The sequence below is a fragment of the Protobothrops mucrosquamatus genome, unplaced genomic scaffold, assembly GCF_001527695.2.
Source record: "Protobothrops mucrosquamatus isolate PMUCROS unplaced genomic scaffold, P.Mucros_1.0 scaffold1642, whole genome shotgun sequence".
Lineage (NCBI taxonomy): Eukaryota > Metazoa > Chordata > Lepidosauria > Squamata > Viperidae > Protobothrops > Protobothrops mucrosquamatus.
In genome coordinates, this window is record NW_015387801.1 from 13,326 (window position 1) to 37,171 (window position 23,846).

Here is a 23,846-nt window from a genome sequence, read left to right on the forward strand (position 1 = left end):
TTGTAAATTTCCTTTTGTTATTCTCATCTCCTACTTTAATGTTGGGATCTTGGTATTTCTTATTTCTTTTTAGGCATTTTGCTGTAACGTCACTAGTACCACAACCCGACCTTCTTCGCAACCCGAATCGGCAGGTGAAATCACGGTCAGCAGGTGCTCGCCACAAATTAAACATGTGTGGGAAGTCAGCGCCCCCCCCAGAGAAAGAAATATTCTTGGAAATATTTAAAAGGCAGAATATATTTCCCTAAAGGATTTTAAAAGCAGAAACCAACCCTGCCCACAAGTCTCTCTGTCCCAAACAGAAACCAAGTCTGCAGAAATGCAGATGTGATAATCTTGTCAGAAAGACTGGAATCAGGAAACTGGGATTAGGAAGAAAGATCCGTAGAATCAACACACCAAAAATCTAAGAGTCATCAGCCACAGCCCCAGGGAAGCAGGATATGGCCCTTGGGACATAATAGGATTAACCCACCACCATCAGAATACCAGAAAGGCACACTCAGACTCAGGTCAAAGTTCATGCCACAGGAACAACTCCAAACAAAAGGCTCCAGAGGGTATAAAAACCCACTCCCTACATGTGCTCATTCTCTTCTTTTTTTCTTCCAGAGCCATCTTCCTGTCTGGCTCTCCTCTTCAATAAACTGCAACCTTCTTTCTAAAGCAGTCGCCATGTCGTTTATTCCCGACTTGGACTGAACCATGATGAAGACTTTTCCTTCAACACATGATTAGACTTAATTATGGCTTGGGCTTTTTTTTTTTTTTAGTATCCAAAATGGTTTAAGATTATTGAATACACTGTATTCATAACAGACTCAGAAAACCGGGTTAATCCAGGGAGCATATTAAGCATGTAGCGGGGGCTCAACCTCTTTAGAGTTGCTTATTTTTTTCTTTTAAAACAAAAATTAGCAATGATTCATAACGCAAATCGAGTTCAGAAAGTTCAGTACAGCAGCTCAACAGACGGAATGCAACTACGCCCTTAGCAGAACACACTTGCAAATCTAAACACACACTTCCAGAGGCTAACAGTGAGAAACTCCCCTCCCTAACAACAGTGTTTGTTATTCTCATTTTTATGAAATTAATGAGGCGGGCTGAGGACGTTCGGAGCGCAGCGGGTTACCTCTTAAATGAATCAATTACGTCATCTCGGCCCCGCTGTCTAGGTGCCAAGACCTTGCTATAAGAATAGATTCTTGCGGTTGCAACTGCAGTGTTAGCAATTTAGCAAAGATGCACCACAGGGACATGTGCACAAAGTCATTGGAAGCTGAGTCCCAAAGGTGCTTTTTTTTTTCTTCCAGGAGGCAACTGGACTTTCTTGTTTTTCCTTTGAAGACGTTTCGCTTCTCCTCCCAGAAGCTTCTTCAGCTCTGACCGGATGGTGGGCAATGGAAGGATTTATACTCCTTGCAGGCAGCTGGTCATTTGCATCCTTTTAGAGCAGTGGTTCTCAACCTGTGGGTCGGGACCCCATTTGGGGCCGATCGACCATTTCATGGGGGTCGCCAAGCAAGGCTGTTCGCCATTTTTTTCTCCTTTTCCGGTGGGTGCCTTACCTCCCTTGGGCTGGGCCAGCTGGTGGTCGGCCTGCTCCGTCTCTGCCGCTTGCCAGCTACGCCTCGGCAGGCGCAGGGGGCAGAACCACGCATGCGCGGCGCTCCCGGGCAGGGAAAGTCCTCGACTTACGACCAGTTTAGTCCTCGACTTACGACCGGTTGGGGTCGCGGCATTAAAAAGGTTGAGAACCACTGTTTTAGAGAGTCGTTGAGGCCACTTGGAGTTTTTCTGTGTCCTCCAAATGGCCTCAACGACTCTATGGTCAGAGCTGAACACCCTGACCTGGATGACGGAGAATCTCCATAGACGTTGGAAGCTGAGGTTGACTCGATTTTTTTTTTTCAACCAAGTTCTGCACACAAGGCTATTTGCGTGGTTGTGGCCGTTTGTGTCAAAATCTGCAAGGTTTTGATCATCTTGAATCTAAGGAATATCATGTCTGTACCGACTCTGGGATAGAACAATGCTATGGCATCCTCAGGGACAAACAAAACTTGTTCTAGAGCAGGGGTAAGCAACCTTGGCTCTTTTATGACTCGTGGACTTCAACTCCCAGAATTCCTGAGCCAGCCATCCTTATGGTGCTAAAGCAGGGGTCTTCAAACTTGGCCCTTTTATGACTTGTGGACTTCAACTCCCAGAATTCCTCAGCCAGGCACACTGGCTGAGGAATTCTGGGAGTTGAAATCCACGAGTCATAAAAGGGCCAAGTTTGAAGACCCCTGCTTGCGGACTTCAACTCCCAAAATTCCTCAGCCAGGCACGCTGGCTGAGGAATTCTGGGAGTTGAAGTCCAGGAGTCATAAAAGGGCCAAGTCTGAAGACCCCTGCTTGTGGACTTTCAACTCCCAGAATTCCTCAGCCAGACATGCTGGCTGAGGAATTCTGGGAGTTGAAGTCCACAAGTCGTACAAGGGCCGAGTTTGAAGACCCCTGTGCTAAAGCATGCCAAGTTGCTTTAATCAATGCAAGAAGCAGTTTTGAGTTTGTGCATAGTCCAAATGATTTTCAGGGCACCTGCGGTCTGCAATTCTTAGCAAATGGAACAGATCACTGATTAGCTCTTGTCACTCTTAGCAGAAAAGAAAGTTTTTTCATCGTGGGGTTTCAGCCCCCCCCAACCCACCCCTGGAAACCGCTTCCCACCTCCTTCAGCTGGGCCTGACGGTTTCCACTCCTACCTCGTATTCCTGAGACAGCTTGAGGTTATCGTTGGCTTTCAGGTGCTCCGTGTGATCTGCCAGATCCGAAATGGGGATTGGTGGATGGTTCAGCATACCTGGAGGGGGTTTAAAGAGAAGACATGTGGGGAGTGGGAGAGTGGAATTCTTCGACGGAAGCCGTTAGTTAGGAATAAAATGAGAGATGTGTCACTAGTCGAATGACAAAGAGAAACAACTGCAATGGAAGAACGGTTAGAAAAGGTGGGACAGAATGGAAAAGAAAAAAACAAAACAAAACGAGGGCTCGAAATTTTGTCCTTTGGAACTCAAAAGAGAAAATTCCCCGTTATGGCCCCAATCTCAAGACAGAACAGCAGGAAAAATGTGCATTTTTTTATTGAGGAGCAGGAAAAAAAAATGGGCAAGGGAAGGAACGAACCAAACACAGAGATTCTGACCAACAACCCCTTGCTAGCCATTTCAAAAAAGGGGTGGGTGGGATGGGTTAACAGGCCAGGTCAAGGGAGGGAAAAGCAGAGTCCTAAAATAAAATGGAAACACAACAGGTTGGGAGTGCCAGGATGTCAAGGTGCCAAGAATAAAATGTGTTGGGTGTACAAATTATCCATCAAACCCCCTTACTCGTCCACAGCAAAGGGAGGGAAGGATGAAGGTTGTTTGGAGGAATGAGAACTTAACAGGTGTGTTTAGGGGTGCAGTACAAATCTCTGGAGGCTTTTCACAAAGTTGCCACAACCTATGATAAGAGCAGGGGCGGGCAACTATGACAACTTTACGACCTGGGGACTTCAACTCCCAGAATTCTGGGTGTTGAAATCCACAGGTCGTAAAGTTGTCCTAGTTGCCCATCCCTGGATAAGAGATAGACAGGTCTGCCTTTATGCTGAAGAGATAAATTGCTACGAACAATTGGGCAGGAACAGAAAAGAAATCTGATTTAAGTGAGGCCATCTAGTAGGATTTTTTTTTTTTTGGCAATATCCCCCTTTGAGGAAGCATCTGAGGATCTAGCCTGCAGATTCTTCTTTTCCTTTTCAGGAGAAATAAATTCCCTTTAGGCCAGGGGTAGGCAACCTTGGCTCTTTTGTGACCTGTGGACTTCAACTCCCAGAATTCCTGAGCCATCCATGCTGAGGAGAAATGGAGAGGTTTCCAAGCTGAGCCATGCTGACTCAGGAATTCTGGGAGTTGAAGTCCACGAGTCATAAAAGGGCCAGGTTTGAAGACCCCTGCTCTTAATCTTCGTCCTAGGACAGGGGTAGGCAACCTTGGCTCTTTTATGACTCCTGGACTTCAACTCCCAGAATTCCTGAGCCAGCATGGCTCAGCTTGGAAACCTCTCCCTTTCCCCTCAGCATGGCTGGCTCAGGAATTCTGGGAGTTGAAGTCCACGAGTCATAAAAGAGCCAAGGTTGCCTACCCCTGCTTTAGGCCAAAGAGGTCCCCTGCCTGTCATCCTTTAACCAGGGCTAGCACATATTCAAAAGCAAAGGAGAAGAGGGAGGTCATTTATTTCAGATTATTCAGTCTTATCCTGGAGAAAGTAGCGAAAAAACTATTCTCTTGGCACGTGGAGAAGGGGAAAAAAAATATCCCAGGAGGAGGGGAGGGAACCCACAAAATTTCATACTTAAGACATTTAAAAAACGAACACTGTTTCCTCCTGAAATCATCCATCTAATTTGAGGCCTCTTTTTTTTCCTGTTAGATCAGTGGGATTCAAACTTTTACAGGCCGTGGGACCTGTTCATTAAAAAAAAATAAAACCACAATTCAAATGAAGAGGCATGGGGCTTCTGAAAGTCGATAAGCACCCCCCCTCTTCAAAATTTCTGCTATATTGTAGAATCTGAGAGGAGACCAAAAAAAATTTAAAAAAATTCCAAAACTATATCCACCTCTCTGCAAGACAAAAAAAATATCCTTTGCTCCTAGAATATAGTTTTGTCTTGTTTTTTTGTGGATAATTTTTTTTTTTACCCTCCATTCCAAGGGACCCATCCGAGCCCTGCTATTATTAGTAAGCCAAGGGCCTTGTTTAATTTTTTTTCCTTCTTGGATTTAAGCAGGCTCATATCTTTGGAGAGCTTTCCCCTCCAAATGAGCAAATTGAACAACGTGGGTAGAAGTGTGGCCCACCCTTACACTCTCCAGAATTGGATCTCCAGACCAATGCCTGGTATGGTCGGAGGGAAGAAATAGTGAAAATGCAGGAGAATGCAGCTGTATTAAAATATAAATAAAACCATTTTCGTTCAGTTTCACAGCAGGAAGGTGTGGACCGGGAATTAGCAACAGAAATGTTCATGTTGCCACATAAAAGTGATTTACTCAGGTTCTTTCTTATGTTTAGGCATCTAATGAAGGTTATTGTCCAGAAACCTGTGTAATATATGTCTCTTACATAAGCTGAGTTCACAGCACTGACTGCAGAGGGATTTACTCCCACCTTACGAAGACATGATGAAGTCACTGCCTTCGATTCATTCTTCACTTTACCCAGAGGAATATAATCAAATTTAGGGACTGCAGTTCATCAGACTTCTGTGGGAAAGGCGAATGTTCCTTCTACACAAAACCTGCTACATATATTGAGTAAGGACAACGGAAGTACTGGTTTTTGGAAAAGGAGGGTTTAGAAAAACACTCAGAAATACCATCACTTTTGCTTGCAGTTGAAGGGAAGTTCAAGAATTCTGGCAAACATTTGGAATTGAGGGGTCCTGGGTGGACAATAAGTTGGTTGTTTTCTTGCAGACGTTTAGCTGCCTATCTAGCTAACTGTCAACGCTGCTAATACTGAATATTCTTGCTTTGACAAAATATGCAGAACTGCCTGGTACTTTTAGAGTTAATTCAGATGAGAATGGGAGGGGAGGAGAAAGAATGTGTAGAGATTAATTATGTGGGCTTCTGAAGAAAGTGAATCTTTGCTCCCCCAGGCTGGTTGGACAACGTGAATTATGACAGCAAAAGAGGGAGGGAAAATGCTAGCAAAATAACTGCTTTGGGGTGGAGATTTCAGATCTTGGCATCCATCCATGCTGTGCCAGACACTCTGTTACACAGTAATAAAGGCTTTTTAGGATAAACAATGCCTGGAAGTTCTTTGAAGTGTTTCATTAGTCGGAACCTTGACAGTAACATCATCAGTGCTAATGACTGGTGCTAGGATTAGCACTGATGATGTTAGCTAGTTGGGTAAGGGAATTTAGGGGACTGGAGGCTAAAACATATGAAGAACGGTTGCTGGAATTGGGTATGTCTAGTTTAATGAAGAGAAGGACGAGGGGGGACATGATAGCCATGTTCCAGTATCTCAGGGGCTGCCCCAAAGAAGAGGGAGTCAAGCTATTCTCCAAAGCGCCTGAAGGCAGGACAAGAAGCAACGGATGGAAACTAATCAAGGAGAGAAGCAACCTGGAACTAAGGAGGAATTTTCTGACAGTTAGAACAATTAACCAGTGGAACAACCTGCCTCCAGGAACGGTGAATGCTCCAACACTGGAAGTTTTTAAGAAGAGATTGGATAGCCATTTGTCTGAAATGGTATAGGGTCTCCTGCTTCAGCAGGGGGTTCGACTGGAAGATTAAAAATGGAGAATTTGAATCTCCAAGGTCCCTTCCGATTCTAACAGAATAGAATAACAGAGTTGGAAGGGACCTTGTAGGTCATCTAGTCCAACCCCCTGCCCAAGCAGGAGACCCTAACACCATTTCTGACAGATGGCAGTCCAGTCTCTTCTTGAAAGCCTCCAGTGATGAAACTCCCACAGCATCTGGAGGCAAACTGTTCCATTGGTTGATTGTTCTCACTGTCAGAAAACTTCTCCTTAATTCCACATTGCTTCTCTCCTTGATCAGTTTTCATCCATTGTTTCTTGTTTGGCCTTCAGGTGCTTTGAAAAATAAGTTAACCTCCTTCCTCTCTGTGACAGCCCCTCAAATATTGGAACACTGCTATCATGTCTCCCCTGGTCCTTCTCTTCTGTTATTCTGTTGTTCTGAAACATCTGCAAGAAAACAATCAAGCTCAGAGAATACCAAGGACCCCCTCCCCCCATTTCAACCCTGAGCTATAAAATATTCTCCTTTATTGGTGACTTTTGGAACTGTCAAGCTAATAAGGAATCATCAACTTTCAGCCTCATCTTCAAATTTCAGGAAAAAAAAAGAATGACACATGCAGTGTCGAGGCAATTCAGGTGAGCCCTAACAGGTGTCTTACATGGGACAACACATTTTCCAAAGTTTTATACAGTTAATCAAAAACCTCTACACATTCTGTAGTGTAGAGTGCTGGGAGCCACAGAACACAATCCACAGAATTCACAGAAAATGATCTTTCTCTAGCTAGCCTTCTGATAAACCACCACCATGCCTTGCAAATAGAAAAAAAAAGGAGAGGTGGGGAGATGACGGGGAGTGGTGGAGAATTTCGAGCCCCATGGGGTGTTGCGTGATTAAAAGCATCAGCAAGCAGTGGTAGCAGCACAGAGTAAAATAAACCTGGAGGGGAAACTTAAAAAAACAACAACGAAAAACCTAAAACAGACACAGCAAAAGCGTGTATGCTGCCTTTACCAGTTTTACAGTTATGCTTTTGCAAAATAGCAGTCTGGGCTGTTTGCCCAACTCAGGAAACTCACAAACCAATAGATTCTGAGAAAAAAAAGTATTGCAAACCCCCACCTCCACCCCCTTTTTTTTGGAGGGGAATCCTGGATGATTATTTAGTCTCTGAAGATCAGTCAATGATTAAAAACGGAGAATTTGAAAATATCTCCTAAACTTTCAGTTTATTTTCCAGCGGATGAGGGCTCCTGCCTTGGCTCTTTTATGACTTGTGGACTTCAACTCCCAGAATTCCCAAGCCAGCCATGCTGAGGGGAAAGGGAGAGGTTTCCAAGCTGAGTCATACTGGCTCAGGAATTCTGGGAGTTGAAGTCCACGAGTCATAAAAGAGCCAAGGTTGCCTACCCCTGTGCTAGTAGTTATCCAATTCCTCATTGGTCAAGTAAGGTAGTCCTCAACTTATAACCATTCGTTTATTGACTGTTCAAAGTTACGACGGCGCTGAAAAAAAGTGACTTAGGACCGGTCCTCCCATTTACAACTTCTGGAACATCACATGACCAAAATTCAGGCTCTTGGCAACTGGCATGTATTGATGACACTTGTTTAGTCCCGAGGTCATGTGAGCAGCTTGTGTGACTTTCTGACAAACAAAGCCAACGGGAGAAACTAGATTCGCTTAACGACTGCACAATTCACTTAACTGCAACGGTTCGCTTAACTGTGGCAAAAAAGGTCGTAAAATGGGGCAGGACTCCCTTAACCACTGCCTTTCTTAGCGACAGAAATTTTGGGCTCTACTGTGGTTCTAAGTCAGGGGTAGGCAACCTTGGCTCTTTTATGACTCGTGGACTTCAACTCCCAGAATTCCTGAGCCAGCCATGCTGAGGAGAAATGGAGAGGTTGCCATGCTGAGCCATGCTGACTCAGGAATTCTGGGAGTTGAAGTCCTCAAGTCATGAAGGGGCCATAGTTCCCCCATGCTGGCTCAGGAATTCTGGGAGTTGAAGTCCACGAGTCATAAAAGAGCCAAGGTTGCCTATCCCTGCCTTAGACATATGGACTTCAACTCCCAGAATTCCTGAGCCAGCAACGCTGAGGGGTCATGGAGAGGTTTCCAAGCTGAGCCATGCCGGCTCAGGAATTCTGGGAGTTGAAGTCCACGAGTCATAAAAGAGCCAAGGTTGCCTACCCGTGGTCCTAAGTCAAGGACAACCTGTAGTTAAGCTATTTGAGTTGCACTTGCTGAGAGGCTTCACCATCAGCCATACTGGTTGGGGTGGCTGAGAGTTAGGAGGGTGTAATTTACCTCACCTTGCCCAAGGCCCCTTTAAGGGAACGAAACGGTTGTAAAACACATTTTGCCACAGTCGTTAAGGGAACCTATTGCTTGAGGTGGCCCAGTTTCGCCAAAAACTGGAGTTAATTTCTGGTTTTTAGCAAAACCATCATAAAATGTGTCCACGGGATCGCGGGATGCTGCAAACGGTTGTAAATAGGACTGAGTTGCTAAATGTGCAAAGTCGGGGGAGGGCACTGACCATAATCCCGTTTTTTCCCCCCTCTCAGGTAGGTTGTATCTTTGTACGGTCGCTAAGCAACCAGGCATAAGGTGAAGATCACCTGTACAAGTACCCCTCGACTTACAACTGTTCATTTAGTGACCGTTCAAAGTTACAACGGCATTGAAAAATGTGACATATGACGTTTTTTTACACACATACAACCATCGCAGCATCCCCATGATCATGTGATCCAAATTCAGACGCTTGGCAAATGGCTCACATTTATGACGGTCGCTGCGTCCCGGGATCACGTGATCCCCTTTTGCGACCTTCTGACAAGCAAAGTCAATGGGGAATGCCAGATTCACTTAAGACATGTTACTGATTTAACCACTGCAGTGATTCACTAAACAACTGTGGTAAGAAAGGTTGTAAAATTGGGCAAAACTGACTTAACCAATGTTTCAGTTAGCAACAGGAATGCTGGGCTCAATTGTGGCCGTAAGTTGAGGACCACCTGTATTTTGATGGGGAATCACCAGGAAAACTCTCAACCGAAGGCTGCTCCGGTCAAAAACATCCCTGAAGGCATTTATCTTCAGGTGCCAAAAAATACTCAGCCAAGTTAAACAAAACTAGAGGATGTTTTTAATTTTGTAGTTCCACTAAGTTAGGGTTGCTTCTATCTTTCTCATTGGGAGCAGCTGTTTCTAGAACAGATAAATCCTGCAGGACTTGGGTTTGGCTAATCTAAAGAAACGAAGAAATAGGGGAGACATGATAGCAGTGTTCCAATATCTGGGGGGCTGCCACAAAGAAGAGGGGTCAGGTTGTTCTCCAAAGCACCAAAAGGCAGAACAAGAAACAGTGGTTGGGAACTGATCAAAGAGAGAAGCAACCTGGAATTAAGGAGAAACTTCCTGACAGTGAGGACAATTAACCAGTGGAACAGCTTGCCACCAGAAATCGTTGGGCGCTCCCTCACTGGAGGTTTTTAAGAAGAGGCTAGACAGTCACTTGTCTGAGACGGTATAGGTTCTCCTGCTTGAGCAGGGGGCTGGACTAGAAGACCTCCACGGTCCCTTCCAGCTCTATTCTATTCTATTCTATTCTATTCTATTCTATTCTATTCTATTCTATTCTATTCTAGTCTAGTCTAGTCTAGTCTAGTCTAGTCTAGTCTATTTCTAGTCTAGTCTACATTCTAATGTCCCTGTGAGGGAGCCGATCTGATAGGTCCCACTCTTCCACCACAAGGCAGAACCAGGGGCTCAAAACTCAGACGACTCTCACACTCTTCTGCCAGGAGGGCTTGCAGCGATTGTGCGAAATAAATAAAACGGCTATGCAATTTACAGGCTCTTGTCCCGCTGAATGCAGAAACCCAGGCCCATATTTACCTCCCCAAGCACCCCTCTACTATTTTTTCCTCCAAACTCAAAGCCGCTTTCAGAAAAACCTAGTTATTGACCAAAGGCATCTTTTCTGGCTTTGAAAGGAAGATCTTACGGGATAGAGGAGTGCTCTTCTCATCGAGCCTCTCAAATCCTTCAAAAATCTCCTTAATCTTGTTACTGCGGAGAACCGAAAGGCACTCTCACCCCCCCCGCCGCCAGGAATTGGATCGTTTGCCAGGCAAAATTGCCCAAACATCTGTTATCCTGACGGGAGGCTTTCTTTGGCAATGGAGCGCAGTCAGGAACACCGAGGTTGTTTCGGATGGTTTGCCCTCAAACGGAGTTTTCAAACTGATGCTGAAGTACAGGCTGGGTTTGAAATACAGGTAGTCCTCGACTTACGACAGTTCGTTTAGTGACTGTTCAAAGTCACTAAAAGTCAAAAGTCATAGAAGAGGGAGCCAAGCTCTTCTCCAAAACGCCCGAAGGCAGGACAAGAAGCAACAGATGGAAACTAACCACGGAGGGAAGCAACCTAGAACTAAGGAGGAATTTCCAAGCAGTGAGAACAATTGACCAGTGGAACAACCTGCCTCCAGAAGTTGTGGGTGCTCCAACACTGGAAGTTTTTAAGAAGAGACTGGACAGCCATTCTATTCTATTCTATTCTATTCTATTCTATTCTATTCTATTCTATTCTATTCTATTCTATTCTATTCTATTCTATTCTATTCTCTCAATAAAGATTCTATTCTATTCTATTCCAATATCTATTCTATTCTATTCTATTCTATTCTATTCTATTCTATTCTCTCAATAAAGATTCTATTCTATTCTTTTCTATTCCAATATCTATTCTATTCTATTCTATTCTATTCTCTCAATAAAGATTCTATTCTATTCTATTCTATTCCAATATCTATTCTATTCTATTCTATTCTATTCTATTCTATTCTATTCTATTCTATTCTATTCTCTCAATAAAGATTCTATTCTATTCTATTCCAATATCTATTCTATTCTATTCTATTCTATTCTATTCTATTCTATTCTATTCTATTCTATTCTAATTCTCAATAAAGATTCTATTCTATTCTATTTTCTATTCTGTTCTATTTTTTATTCTATTCTATTCTATCCTATCCTATCCTATTTTTCTGAAACCACCTGTTGACTTTTATCAGCCTCGTATTTTCTTGTTCTTTTTCTCCCCACAACATTTAGTACCTCCGAAGCCTCTGCTCTTTGCAAATTCCAAACAAATTTCCAGCAACAAGCACAATCAGATAAATTTCAATGGGTACTTTACAGATTGGCACCCCATTGGTTCCTTCTCCTACATTGCTTCAATGCCAGGAAAAGAAAAACATCCACAATTCCACCCTCCTGCAAAGTCAGGATTTTCCAACTTCAGGTTTGGAAATCTGAGAATCCTAGGATTGAAAGGGACCCTGGAGGTCTTCTGCTCCAATCCCCCTGCCCAAGGCATGAGTCCTCACACTGGAAGTCCTCTACTTACAGCCATTCATTTATAGTGACTGTTTGAAGTTACAACAGGATTGAAAAAAGTGATTTATGACCGTTTTTTTTTACACTTATGACCGTTGTGGCATCCCCATGATCACACCATCAAAAGTCGGACCCTTGACCACCAGCATGTATTTATGAGGGTTGCAGTGTCCTGGGGTCACATGATCACCTTTTGCGACCTTCTGTCAAGCAAGGTCAAAGGGGGAACAACCATGTTACTAACTTAAAAACTGCAGTGATTCACTTAAAACTGGTGGTAATTGAATGATTGGTCATAAGTCGAGGACTAACTCTATGCATTACTAAGATTATTATCTAAGAAGGGTTACAGATTGATCTCCAACACCGGAAGCTTTTAAGAAGAGACTGGACAGCCACTTGTCTAAAAGGGTTTCCTGCCTGAGCAGGGGGTTGGATTAGATGACCTCCAAGGTCCCTTCCAACTCTATTATTATTATTATTATTATTATTATTATTATTATTATTATTATTATTATTATTATTATTATTATTATTATTATTATAATATTAATTATTATTATTAATCATCACCATTGTACACAGCCACATGTTCAGACTTGATTTGGCATTTTTTTCTACCTATTGAGTCCTTCCCAAGGACCTGGGATAGGCAGATGTGGATATTATTATTATTGATCATCGCACAGTCAGCCAGATGTTCAAACTGGATTTGGCATTTTTGTCTACCTATTGAATCCTTACCAAGGACCTGGGATAGGCAGATGTGGATGTTTGATGGTATTACAGATATCGTCACAGGATGGAAGCAGTTCCTAGTAAGGCCGCCTTTTGCAATTGACTAATAGCGAATTTGTCAATGCCAATGGAGTTCAAATGGTGCTCCAGTTGTTTTGGGATTGCACCCAAGGCGCCTATTACTATTGGTACTACCCTTGCTTGCCTTTGCCACAGTCTTTCTATTTCTATTTGTAGGTTTTTGTATTTTGTGATCTTCTCCAGTTCTTTCTCTTCTCTTCTGCTGTCTCCAGGGACTGCCACGTCCACTATCCAGACTTTTTTTTGTCTTTCTTATCAATAGTTGTTAAGTCCGGGGTGTTATGTGGCAGGTGCCTGTCTGTTTGAATTCTGAAGTCCCAGAGCAGTTTAATTTTATCATTTTCTATGACTTTCTCTATTTTATGATCCCACCAGTTCCTGCTTACAGGCAAATGATATTTCTTGCAGATCTTCCAATGCACCATTGTTGCTACTTTGTCATGTTGTTGTTGTTGTTATTATTATATCTTCTGCTCAGTGCAGGAATCATGCAAAGGGAGCATCCCTTACAGATTTCCTATTGAAAAGATCTCTGCTCTGCAAGGGGGTTTTCCTCCACTCTCTGGGACTTAATGGATTTCACAGTCTGATGGAAGGAAGGGCAGCCTTCAAATATATCCCGAGGCAGACTCCCACGCTCTAAAGCAAGCTCCTACATTTGACTTACAAATGCCACACCGTGCAACCTCATCACAGAATCTACCAAGAGAAATGGCTAGCTTGCCAGCATTTTATTAACTTGCGAAAGAGGTTGTTTCACGAGCTGAGCATTTTCTGCTCCTAGGAAAGAAAAAGGGCAGAGATACACACACACACACACACACACACACACACAAATACACACTGTTCCTTTGGTTCCACGACTTTCGTGTCGCTTGGGCCTATCCTGGCAAGTGCTTCAATATAACATAATACACCCCCCCCTTTGTTATTACCCTGTAATCCAGGGGTGTCAAACTCGCAACTTCACGTGACGTGACGTGATGTATCGTGACTGCCAACGCTGCTAACATCGGATGTTTTTGCTTTGACAACAGTTGGAGTTGCAACCATTTTCTTCTTATGTTTTACTCTTAGAGCTAGAGTTAGATGATGCTGGGGGGGAGGAATGTGCATGAGACATTCAGCTAGACATAACAATACTGGACCTAGTGTGAGAATCAAGGTTATTGAAATAAGATATGATAAGAATTGGCTGGGCTGGAGGACTGGAGGGAAAGCCTGCATTTCAAACTAATTGGAGAATGTGATTTATGACAGTTAATTGGAGGAGGGAATTGTGCTTTGATACTGTGTGCTCAGGGGAGGGGAATCCAGTTTTTGGCTTCGATTATGTGATGCTATGCTCCTCTAATAAAGATTCTTTAAGGTAAACAATGCCTCAAAGTTTTTTTGAAGAGTTCCATCTGTCGGAACCACGACAGTGACTTTTTTCCCATTGTCGGCAATGGGGTGGGTGCAATTTTGTTATGATGCATCCGGCCCGTGGGCCGGCAATTTGACACCCCTGCTGTAATCCCTTAATTCGGTCAATGCAAGATGTACATTCAATCTATATCAAGAGTCTCCAAAATCTGGCAACTTTTAAGACTTATGGATTTCACCTCCCAGAATTCCTCAGCCAACCAACCTTAAGACTTACGGACTTCAACTCAGCATGGCTGGCTGAGGAATCCTGGGAAATGAAGTCCACAAGTCTTAAAGTGGCCAACTTGGGAGACCCCTAATCTATATGAAACATTTTCAGAAGTAGAGCAAGTGTTGGGAGGGGGAATTTAACTCATCCCCCACCAATTTCAGAGCTATGCGCCCATGGTGTAAGTAAGATTAGCTGAGATGGGGGTGGGTGGGAGAATAATAAAAGCACTTTTCATTCATTCAAGCCATCCAGTCTTATGAATTTGGAAAACAAATTCTTGATAGTCTCTGAGCTTGGTTGTTTTCTTGCAGATATTTTATTACCCGACTAAGTAACATCATCAGGGCAAGCCCGCTGTGTATGAACAGAGAGCCAGCCTCCCTCCCTCCTGGCGCTGACGATATTACCTAGCTGGATAATGTAACGTCTGCCCGAAAACCACCAAGCTGATTGGGAACCTACAGCTATAAATATTCTCTTCTATTGGAAATACAGCTTTCAGTACAATTTCGTGAGATGATCCTGGGAGACCCTTTTTTCAATTTCTATTGCCTTTCTGCAATGGAAATATTTACAACGTAGGGATCTAACTACTTTACAGGATTATACGCCAAGTTTGCCTTTAAGCTAAATCAGGCAGACAAGTGATAAAAGTGAAATATTTTTTTCTTTCAAACAGTCTATGTTCGAGATGCTTTATTTTTTTAAAACAACCCCGTATCAAATAAAAGCCAAGGAGCTCTTGTTCTAGATAGACAGGCAAAGCTATTAGATTAGGGAGAAGCATTCTGATGGAGCTAGCTCAGTTGCTTTTACTTATTTATAAGTAAAATTTTCTCTCCCACGATGGATAATATACAAATCAGGTCCCTAATATATCACAGAAATGTCAAATGCGATGCTGCGCAGGAAAGCAATTTGTTGCAAAGCCTACCTAGAAAAGGGAAAATTGTTCTGTTTCTTTCCCTGATAAAAAAAACCTCTCCCGATATGAGTTTTCTGTTTGGGAAAATTTCTTTTTTTTAAAAAAAAGCATGTTGATGTACAAAGATGCCTATATTATTTTTATGTAGAATAATGCATGAGCAGAAAAGAACTCCTTCCTGATCCATTTCCTCTAATTCCATCACTATCTAGGGCAGTGTTTCTCAACCTTAACAATTTTAAGGCACGTGGACTTCAACTCCCAGAATTCCACAGCCAGCAATGCTGGCTGTGGAATTCTGGGAGTTGAAGTCCACATGCCTTAAAATTGTCAAGGTTGAGAAACACTGATCTAGGGAGCATAAGATCTTCCAACATCCTTATTCTTGGGCATCCCACAGATAAAACCCTAGGAGCACACAGAGAGATCTCTGTACCGGTTCCATCAGTTTTGCAAACTTGCAAAACAAAAAACAAAAAAAACAACAACACAAAATGCCTTAAATAACTGCTGGTGTTGGTTTTGACTCTTCTGGTTACAAAATGAGGAAGGTATCCCCCTTGTGCGTTTGACAGCGGTACCATTCCTGAAAACCTCCTGGCTTTGTTGCTATAGCCTACTTTCCATCATTTACCCATCCACCCCAAAAGGGATAATAATAATAATAATAATAATAATAACAACAACAACAACAACAACAATAACAACAACAACAACAATAAAGTTGGAAGGGACCTTGGAGGTCATCTAGTCCAACCCCCTGCTCAGGGAGGAAACCCTATACCATTTCGGACACATGGCTGTCCAGTTTCTTCTTTAAAACTTCCAGTGTTGGAGCATTCACCGCTTCTGGAGGCAGGTTGTTCCACTGATTAATTGTTCTAACTGTCAGGAAGTTTCTCCTTAGTTCTAGGTTGCTTCTCTCTTTGGTTAGTTTCCACCCGTTGCTTCTTGTCCTGACTTCAGGTGCTTTGGAGAATAGCTTGACTGCCTCTTCCTTGGGGCAGCCCCTGAGATATTGGAAGACTGCTATCATGTCCCCCCTCGTCCTTCTCTTCATGAAACTAGACACACCCAATTCCAGCAACCGTTCCTTATATGTTTTAGCCTCCAGTCCCCTAATCATCTTTGTTGCTCTTCTCTGTACTCTTTCTAGAGTCTCAGCATCTTTTTTACATCGTGGTGACCAAAACTGGATGGGCCTGATCTCCTTTTCAAGGTAGACATTATGTCAAGAGCTCCTGTTGCCTGTTGGGTCCTGAGTAGACCACATGGCTGGAGATCTGCGCTCTCCCTTGTAGAGAAGATCACAACAGCACTACAGTGCTGTGCAGTGGTGATGTTACCTAGTGTGGTGATGAGAACAACAAAACTCAGAGAGCACCAAGGACTTCTAACTGGCAACCCTTTCATGACTGAACTTTGCTCCTGATTCTAAGTCTAGAAGATTGTGGTGACTCCAACTCCCAGAATTCCTCACTGGCCAACAATGGTCATTGTGAAAATTTTGGTGAAAGGAAATTTACACTCTGTGAGGGCAGAGAAAGATGATTTTATTTATTTATCGAGTGTTTAGAGATGCCTACCTCCATGCAAGACTTTGGTGAAGGATGCTTCAAGACTGAACCGCAACAGCCTGGCACATGCAACAAACCAGCATTATGTTGCTGGAATTGGGTATGTCTAGTTCCAGGGGTAGGCAACCTTGGCTCTTTTATGACTCGTGGACTTCAACTCCCAGAATTCCTGAGGCAGCCATGCTGAGGAGAAATGGAGAGGTTTCCAAGCTGAGCCATGCTGGGTCAGGAATTCTGGGAGTTGAAGTCCACGAGTCTTAAAAGAGCCAAGGTTGCCTACCCCTGGTCTAGTTTAATGAAGAGAAGGACGAGGGGGGGACATGATAGCAGTCTTCCAGTATCTCAGGGGCTGCCCCAAAGAAGAGGCAGTCAAGCTATTCTCCAAAGCGCCAGAAGGCAGGACAAGAAGCAACGGATGGAAATTCATCAAGAAGAGTGAGAACAATTAACCAGTGGAACAATCTGCCTCCAGATGCGGTGAATGCTCCAAAACTGGAAGTTTTTAAGAAGAGACTGGACAGCCACTTGTCCGAAATGGTATAGGGTTTCCTGCCTGAGGCAGGACTAGATGACCTCCAAGGTCCCTTCCAACATTATCATCATCATCATCATCATCATCATCATCATCATCATCATCCAGAACCCATCCACCAATCCTTGCACTGTATCTAATATTCTTCATCCATGCCTGACTTTTTCCAGCAGTGGGAATCCCTACAGATCAATACAAATTCAGAGAAATAAATCTAAGCCTATTTTTTTTTCCTTTTCCAGGTGAAGGTAAAGTATCTATGAAGAGCTGCATTATCATATGGTAATCCTTCCAGCCGAGTTTTGAACTAACCTGTTTGCTGGCTTTGCAGAATACGTGAAACCATAAACAGGCTAGCTTTGCATCACTTGATAAACCACACGCACGCACGCACACACACACAGCCCCCCCCAAAAGTAACCAAGATTAACATTATACAACTTTTTACAATGTTGTGTGAACGCCACTGCTACCTTTAACAGTCCTGGTTAAAAATGCTATGTAAACATAACCAATGTGCATGAAATAAGTAGGGAAGGGAAGGCTAGCAAGTGGGTGTGGCTTCCAAAATCTAAATCTAGCATGCTGATAAAGATGAAGGCTGAATTTCGTAGGACAGGGGTCTTCAAACTTGGCCCTTTTATGACTTGTGGACTTCAACTCCCAGAATTCCTCAGCCAGGCGGGCCAAGTTTGAAGACCCCTGAATTAGAGAGTGCTGACTCATGCGTGAGGCAATCTACACTCTGATTGGTTGCTGTGGGTATGAAGGGGGCGTTTCCCTTTTCCTCCCGCCTTTTTTTCCTCTGTGTGTCCTGTATACTGTTTGATTTACCTCAGGCACTCTGGCTGAGGAATTCTGGGAGTTGAAGTCCACAAGTCATCAAAGGGCCAAGTCTGAAGACCCTCTGTCCTAGACAATTCCACCCTTGAACCACTTTTATCAATGGGAAATATTATTCTATCGATTATTTCTCTAATCGTATGAGCAAGGACGTTAATAGTATTTTAATAGACACATATAAGCACACACCAAGATTCAGAGACAAATCTGGCCGGGGTGGTTTTGCAAAAGGCCTTTTGGCTTGAAAACTGTAAAACTGGAAGCACAATTAGACAAAAACAAATGGCGCAAGAGACAGACAGGGAATGGCAGAAGACACAGAAGCCCGGAGAAAGAAAGAAAGAAAGAAAGAAAGAAAGAAAGGAAGGAAGGAAGAAAGGAAGGAAGGAAGGAAGGAAGGAAGGAAGGAAGAAAGAAAGAAAAAAAGAAAGAAAGAAAGGGGGGAAAAATGCCAGGGCAGGAACAGCAACAGAAGATAAGCCAAAAAATTTTGGGGGATGGAAAAGGAATATACAACCAATGAAACAGAGAGGAACGAAAACACACAGGAACTAACTTTCAAGGTCAAGCTCAGGGTCACTGAGAGGACTGCTGAGGCCAGAATCTGCAGAAAACAGTAAAACAAAAAGAAAAACAAAAAAAATATATATACACTTGTATAAAAGAAATGCTACTCAACCAAGAAGAAACAAAAACGAAACCAACAACAGTAACAAAAAAAAGGCAACACAAAATTTAAGAGGAAATGAAAGGATCTTTTTTTTTTTCCTTCCCCCTTCAGGGAAAATGTTTTTTTCCTTGTTTTCGTTGAGGCTCATGTTTTATGTGCTGGATGCATTCCTAGCGCAACGGTATCAGGTCTTTTTAATAAACATGAGGATGTCTGTATTTATATCTGGTTATTAAAACAGAGAAAGACATTCAGCAAACAACCTTGGAAGGCAAGCTTCTTCCATCCTTCTCTCTCCTATCTCCTCCAGAACAGTTGAAATGTGCTGAGGTGGTTTTTTTTTGTTTTTTTGTTTTAACTTTTAACTTTTGCTTGAGAAAGATGCATTTCGTTCTGCTGATGGAGTACTCTTATTTTCATACATGAATATTATGCACAGGCAAAAAATATATGTAAATACATATACTGCATACCACGTATGTATGCAAGTGAGAAGTATGCATGTAAAAAAAACAACCCCCAGACTCTCACAGAATAACTGAAAACGAAGACAAAGCCAGTAGAAAGGTTATGTAAATATTGAGTGAAAATATCAAAACAACTGGAAGACACGTAAATTAAATGTACAAATAAAAATGGTGGATTCTCTGCCCTCCAGAACTAGCGCTAAGTTGCAACACCATTTACATTTGGAAGAGAATATGCTCTGACTAACTCAATGGAACCTCAACAGATCCATATAGGATTGTACTGTAAAAGTCCTTCGCATATGCATGGGACCGGTTTTTAAGAGTCGTGCAAGATGCTACCATTTTTCCTACTTTTTTTAAAAAAAATAATAAAATAAAAACTTGTCTTCTCACTGTTATTCCCAAGTTCTTAGATTTATCCTACCGTACCTCTTAAGACCCAAAAAGATCTTTATCGTGCAGTCATTGTGCTTTGTTATGAAAATTCCTGCGGCTTTCTTTATTCTTATTTATTGCCAACGCCTGACTTTCTCCCTGCATTAGTATCCAAGATGGCTAAAGAAATTCAGAATATTAGAAAATCCATATGATTATAATAAAAACTGAGGGAGTTCACATCTGTGAACTCCTTTTGCGAATACCCCAACTTGCTTCTATCTCCTTGCCCAAAATAAAAAAAATGAACAGAAATCCTTGACACAACTTTAAAGGTAGCGTTTGGGACTGTTCATCTGGACATAGTGTGTAACAAGCACAATTGAAAACTGTCCCCCTGGCCACACCAGGATTCCTTCCGATCCTCTGCATCGCTTCTTTTTTTTTCTCCAGTCTTGAAATTTGGACTGCAAAATTCAGAGCTTAAATCACATTTTTTTTTAGTCTGCACTTCACAGGTGGGGTGGCTTTTTTAACCGCAAGCCACAAAGCTGGGCTATTTTTCTAAACACAGAGAGAGAGAGGATACATACAGGTAGATTTTGACTTACAGCCATTCATTTTGCAACCGTTTGAAGTTACAACGGCATTGAAAAAAGTGACTTACAACAGGTTTCTTGCAATTAAGATTGTTGCAGCATCCCCAGGGTTATGTGATAAAAAATTTCAACACCTGGCAACAGGCAGGTATTTATAATGGTTGCAGCATCGCTGGGGGCCATGTGATCACCACTTATGATCTTCCCAGCTGGCTTCTGACAGGCAAAGCCAATGGGGCAAGGTGGGATCACTTAACACTGCAATATTTCATTTAACAACTGTGGCAAAAAAGGTTGTAAAAGCAGATGTGTCTCACTTAGCAACCACTTTGCTTAGCAATGGAAAGTCTTCTGCCAACTGTGGTTGTAAGTCAAGGACTACCTGTGCCTCCCTTTTACCTGGCCAGGTACTCTTTCAATGAAAAATCCAGAAGTAATTTTCCCCCAGACTCAATTAACCAAGAATATATTGCCAAAAATGCATTCCATTTTCCTGAAGCATCCTGAACGTTTTGAACGGCTTCCCTCCACCTCCAGAGAGGGGATGAAGGGGATGAAGCAAAGAAAGGAAGATAAAATAGTTTGGAGATAACAGAGCACCTGGATCAAGGGTGGATAATAACTAGACCCCAGCAACTGCCATTTAATGCTCTTCAGAAGACCCCACCCTCTCCATGCACAAAAATTGGGAGTTTTAAGCCTTTGGGTTTAAGATCCAATTATACAATTTGGGGCAGCAAAAAAAGCATCTGCTCCCAAACTGAAATTCTCAGTTTGTACCAAACTCAGTTTATTAAATGAGATTTAGTTCAGGTTAAAAAAGATTTATTTAGTCACCCGAATGATATTTTCAAAACATTAAAATAACGTTATTCTTGAATCACGGTTATTCTAATCCTGCCGTAAAGACAGTGGAATTCTCCTTTGCAAACACGAGCTGTATGGTGCTTCGTCTCCAGATATTTGGGCCCTGGGTTTTTTAACTTCTGCCAGAGAAAACGAGACACTTTTCCCTCCCTCCTGGTATCTGAGTTTTGGCCAAACCCGGCTTAAATACGGTCGAATATTTGTTTGTGATCCAAAATGCGATCCAAAACAATATCAATGAATAAACCTACAGCTGAGCTCCTGCATGTCACCTCTCATTCTGGATAGCCAAAATCTGCCTCCAGAAGCGGTGAATGCTCCAACACTGGAGGTTTTTAAGAAGAGACTGGACAGCCATTTGTCCGAAATGGTATAGGGTTTCCTGCCTGGGCAGGGGGTTGGACTAGATGACCTCCAATGTCCCTTCCAACTTTATTATTATTATTATTATTATTATTATTATTATTATTATTATTATTATTATTATTATTATTATTATTATTATTATTATTATTATTATTATTATTATTATTATTATTATTATTATTATTATAAAAAACCAAAATTAACCATCTTCTAGGGTAGCCCCAGACCAACATCCTTTGGTCTAAATGTCAGTTCCTAATCTAGAAATGTCCATTAAAAAAATGGAAGAGGCAGGGAAGGGAGAAAAACAAGAAGGGAAAGAAGAGAAAGTAAGCGTGAAACCCCAGAGGCTCCATTTTGCACTGGCAGGGTGTATTCAGGAAGGCGCAGTTTGGCAACCAGTGGCTGGTGGAGTAACTTTCCCTCAGAGAGGGATAGATCAGCTGCAAAAGAGATCCTCTTGCAGCCTTTGCGGTCTTGAAGGACAAAAGGAGCGCTGACTTTCCTTTGTCACGCTGGGGAGTGGAAAAGCAAAACAATCATTTGCAGCCTGGTTGGGCACAAGCTGGAGGAGCTGCCGTGTCAGGGTCCCAGGAGTCAAAAGAAGCAGTTTAGGAAAGAATGCCGGGCTCTGGGAAAAGATCTGGTGATACCTGAGCTGCCTTGGGACGATGGCTTTGTTGACCGTGGTTATGCTATATGACGTTGTGCTTTATCTGACCATAAGCCTCTGACATTGCCTTGGCTTAAATTTCCACGTGTCAGGAGGGAGGGAAGGAAGGAAGGAAGGAAGGAAAAGATACAAGGAAGGAAGGAAAAGATACAAGGAAGGAAGGAACAAAAGGAAGGTTACATAGATAGAAGAAAGAGGGAGAGGGGAAGAAGGAATGAAACAAAAGAAAGGGAGGAAGGAAGGAAGGAAGGAAAAGAAAGATACAAGGAAGGAAGGAAAAGATACAAGGAAGGAAGGAACAAACAAAAGGAAGGTTACATAGGTAGAAGAAAGAGGGAGAAGGGAAGAAGGAATGAAGCAAAAGAAAGGGAGGAAGGAAGGAAGGAAGGAAGGAAGGAAGGAAGGAAGGAAGAAAAAGATACAAGGAAGGAAGAAAAAGATACAAGGAAGGAAGGAACAAAAGAAAAGTTACATAGATAGAAGAAAGAGGGAGAGGGAAGAAGGAATGAAGCAAAAGAAAGGGAGGAAGGAAGGAAGGAAGGAAGGAAAAGATACAAGGAAGGAAGGAACAAAAGAAAAGTTACATAGATAGAAGAAAGAGGGAGGGGGGGAAGAAGGAATGAAGCAAAAGAAAGGGAGGAAGGAAGGAAGGAAAAGAAAGATACAAGGAAGGAAGGATACATAGAAGAAAGAGGGAGAGGGGAAGAAGGAATGAAGCAAAAGAAAGGGAGGAAGGAAGGAAGGAAGGAAGGAAGAAAAAGATACAAGGAAGGAAGAAAAAGATACAAGGAAGGAAGGAACAAAAGAAAAGTTACATAGATAGAAGAAAGAGGGAGAGGGAAGAAGGAATGAAGCAAAAGAAAGGGAGGAAGGAAGGAAGGAAGGAAGAAAAAGATACAAGGAAGGAAGGAACAAAAGGAAGGTTACATAGAAGAAAGAGGGAGAGGGAAGAAGGAATGAAGCAAAAGAAAGGGAGGAAGGAAGGAAGGAAGGAAGGAAGGAAGGAAGGAAGGAAGAAAAAGATACAAGGAAGGAAGGAAAAGTTACAAGGAAGGAAGGAACAAAAGAAAAGTTACATAGATAGAAGAAAGAGGGAGGGGGGAAGAAGGAATGAAGTAAAAGAAAGGGAGGAAGGAAGGAAAAGAAAGATACAAGGAAGGAAGGATACATAGAAGAAAGAGGGAGGGAGGGAAGGAGAAACGAAACAGAAGAGAAGGAGGGAGGGCACATTTCCTTTGCGGGGGGGGGGGGGGGAAGGCCTGGTCCCAAAACAAGAGGGAGCTTTGTTTTGAAACCAGAATTAAATCACCGTGCTCCAAAAACGAGGCGGGAATTCTTGGGTTATTTGGCGGTTTCAGACAAAACAGCAACTGCGGAGGCTGAATGAGGCAAAGTTGGATTCTCTGCCCTCCTTCCCTCGATGAAATCCAGGGGAGCCCGTCCCACCAATCCAGTCCCCTGTCTTTTGGCCTGTCAGAGGACCCTCTCCTCTATTTCCCCAGTCCCTGCCCTGAACTACGTGTGCCTGGAATTAAACCGCCCGCCGTCTCCCAAGACCCCTATCCACACACCACAGTACTTTACTTGCGACCAGCTGTTTGTGTGGAAACATCCCGGACATCGCTTTGATTTTTGGAAAGGGCACGCAGGTGTGCAAAGAAGCAGTTCATTTTTCATTCATGCAAAAGTGGAAACGCTGCTTCTCCTAGGGCAGTGGTTCTCAACCTTTTTAATGCCGCGACCCCC

General features: G+C 42.8%; 1 protein-coding gene across 1 annotated transcript in view; it reads right to left on the bottom strand.

The window, feature by feature from the left end:
- The window catches only part of LOC107293530 (receptor-type tyrosine-protein phosphatase S-like), a gene marked incomplete at both ends in the record, with an annotated part of 117,587 nt that overhangs the window by 7,959 nt on the left and 85,782 nt on the right, over positions 1 to 23,846 (bottom strand). The window contains 2 exons of the mRNA XM_029285415.1: positions 2,757 to 2,854; positions 18,637 to 18,684. Coding sequence (XP_029141248.1) covers positions 2,757 to 2,854; positions 18,637 to 18,684 — 146 coding nt within the window. The remainder of the gene's footprint in view (positions 1 to 2,756; positions 2,855 to 18,636; positions 18,685 to 23,846) is intronic.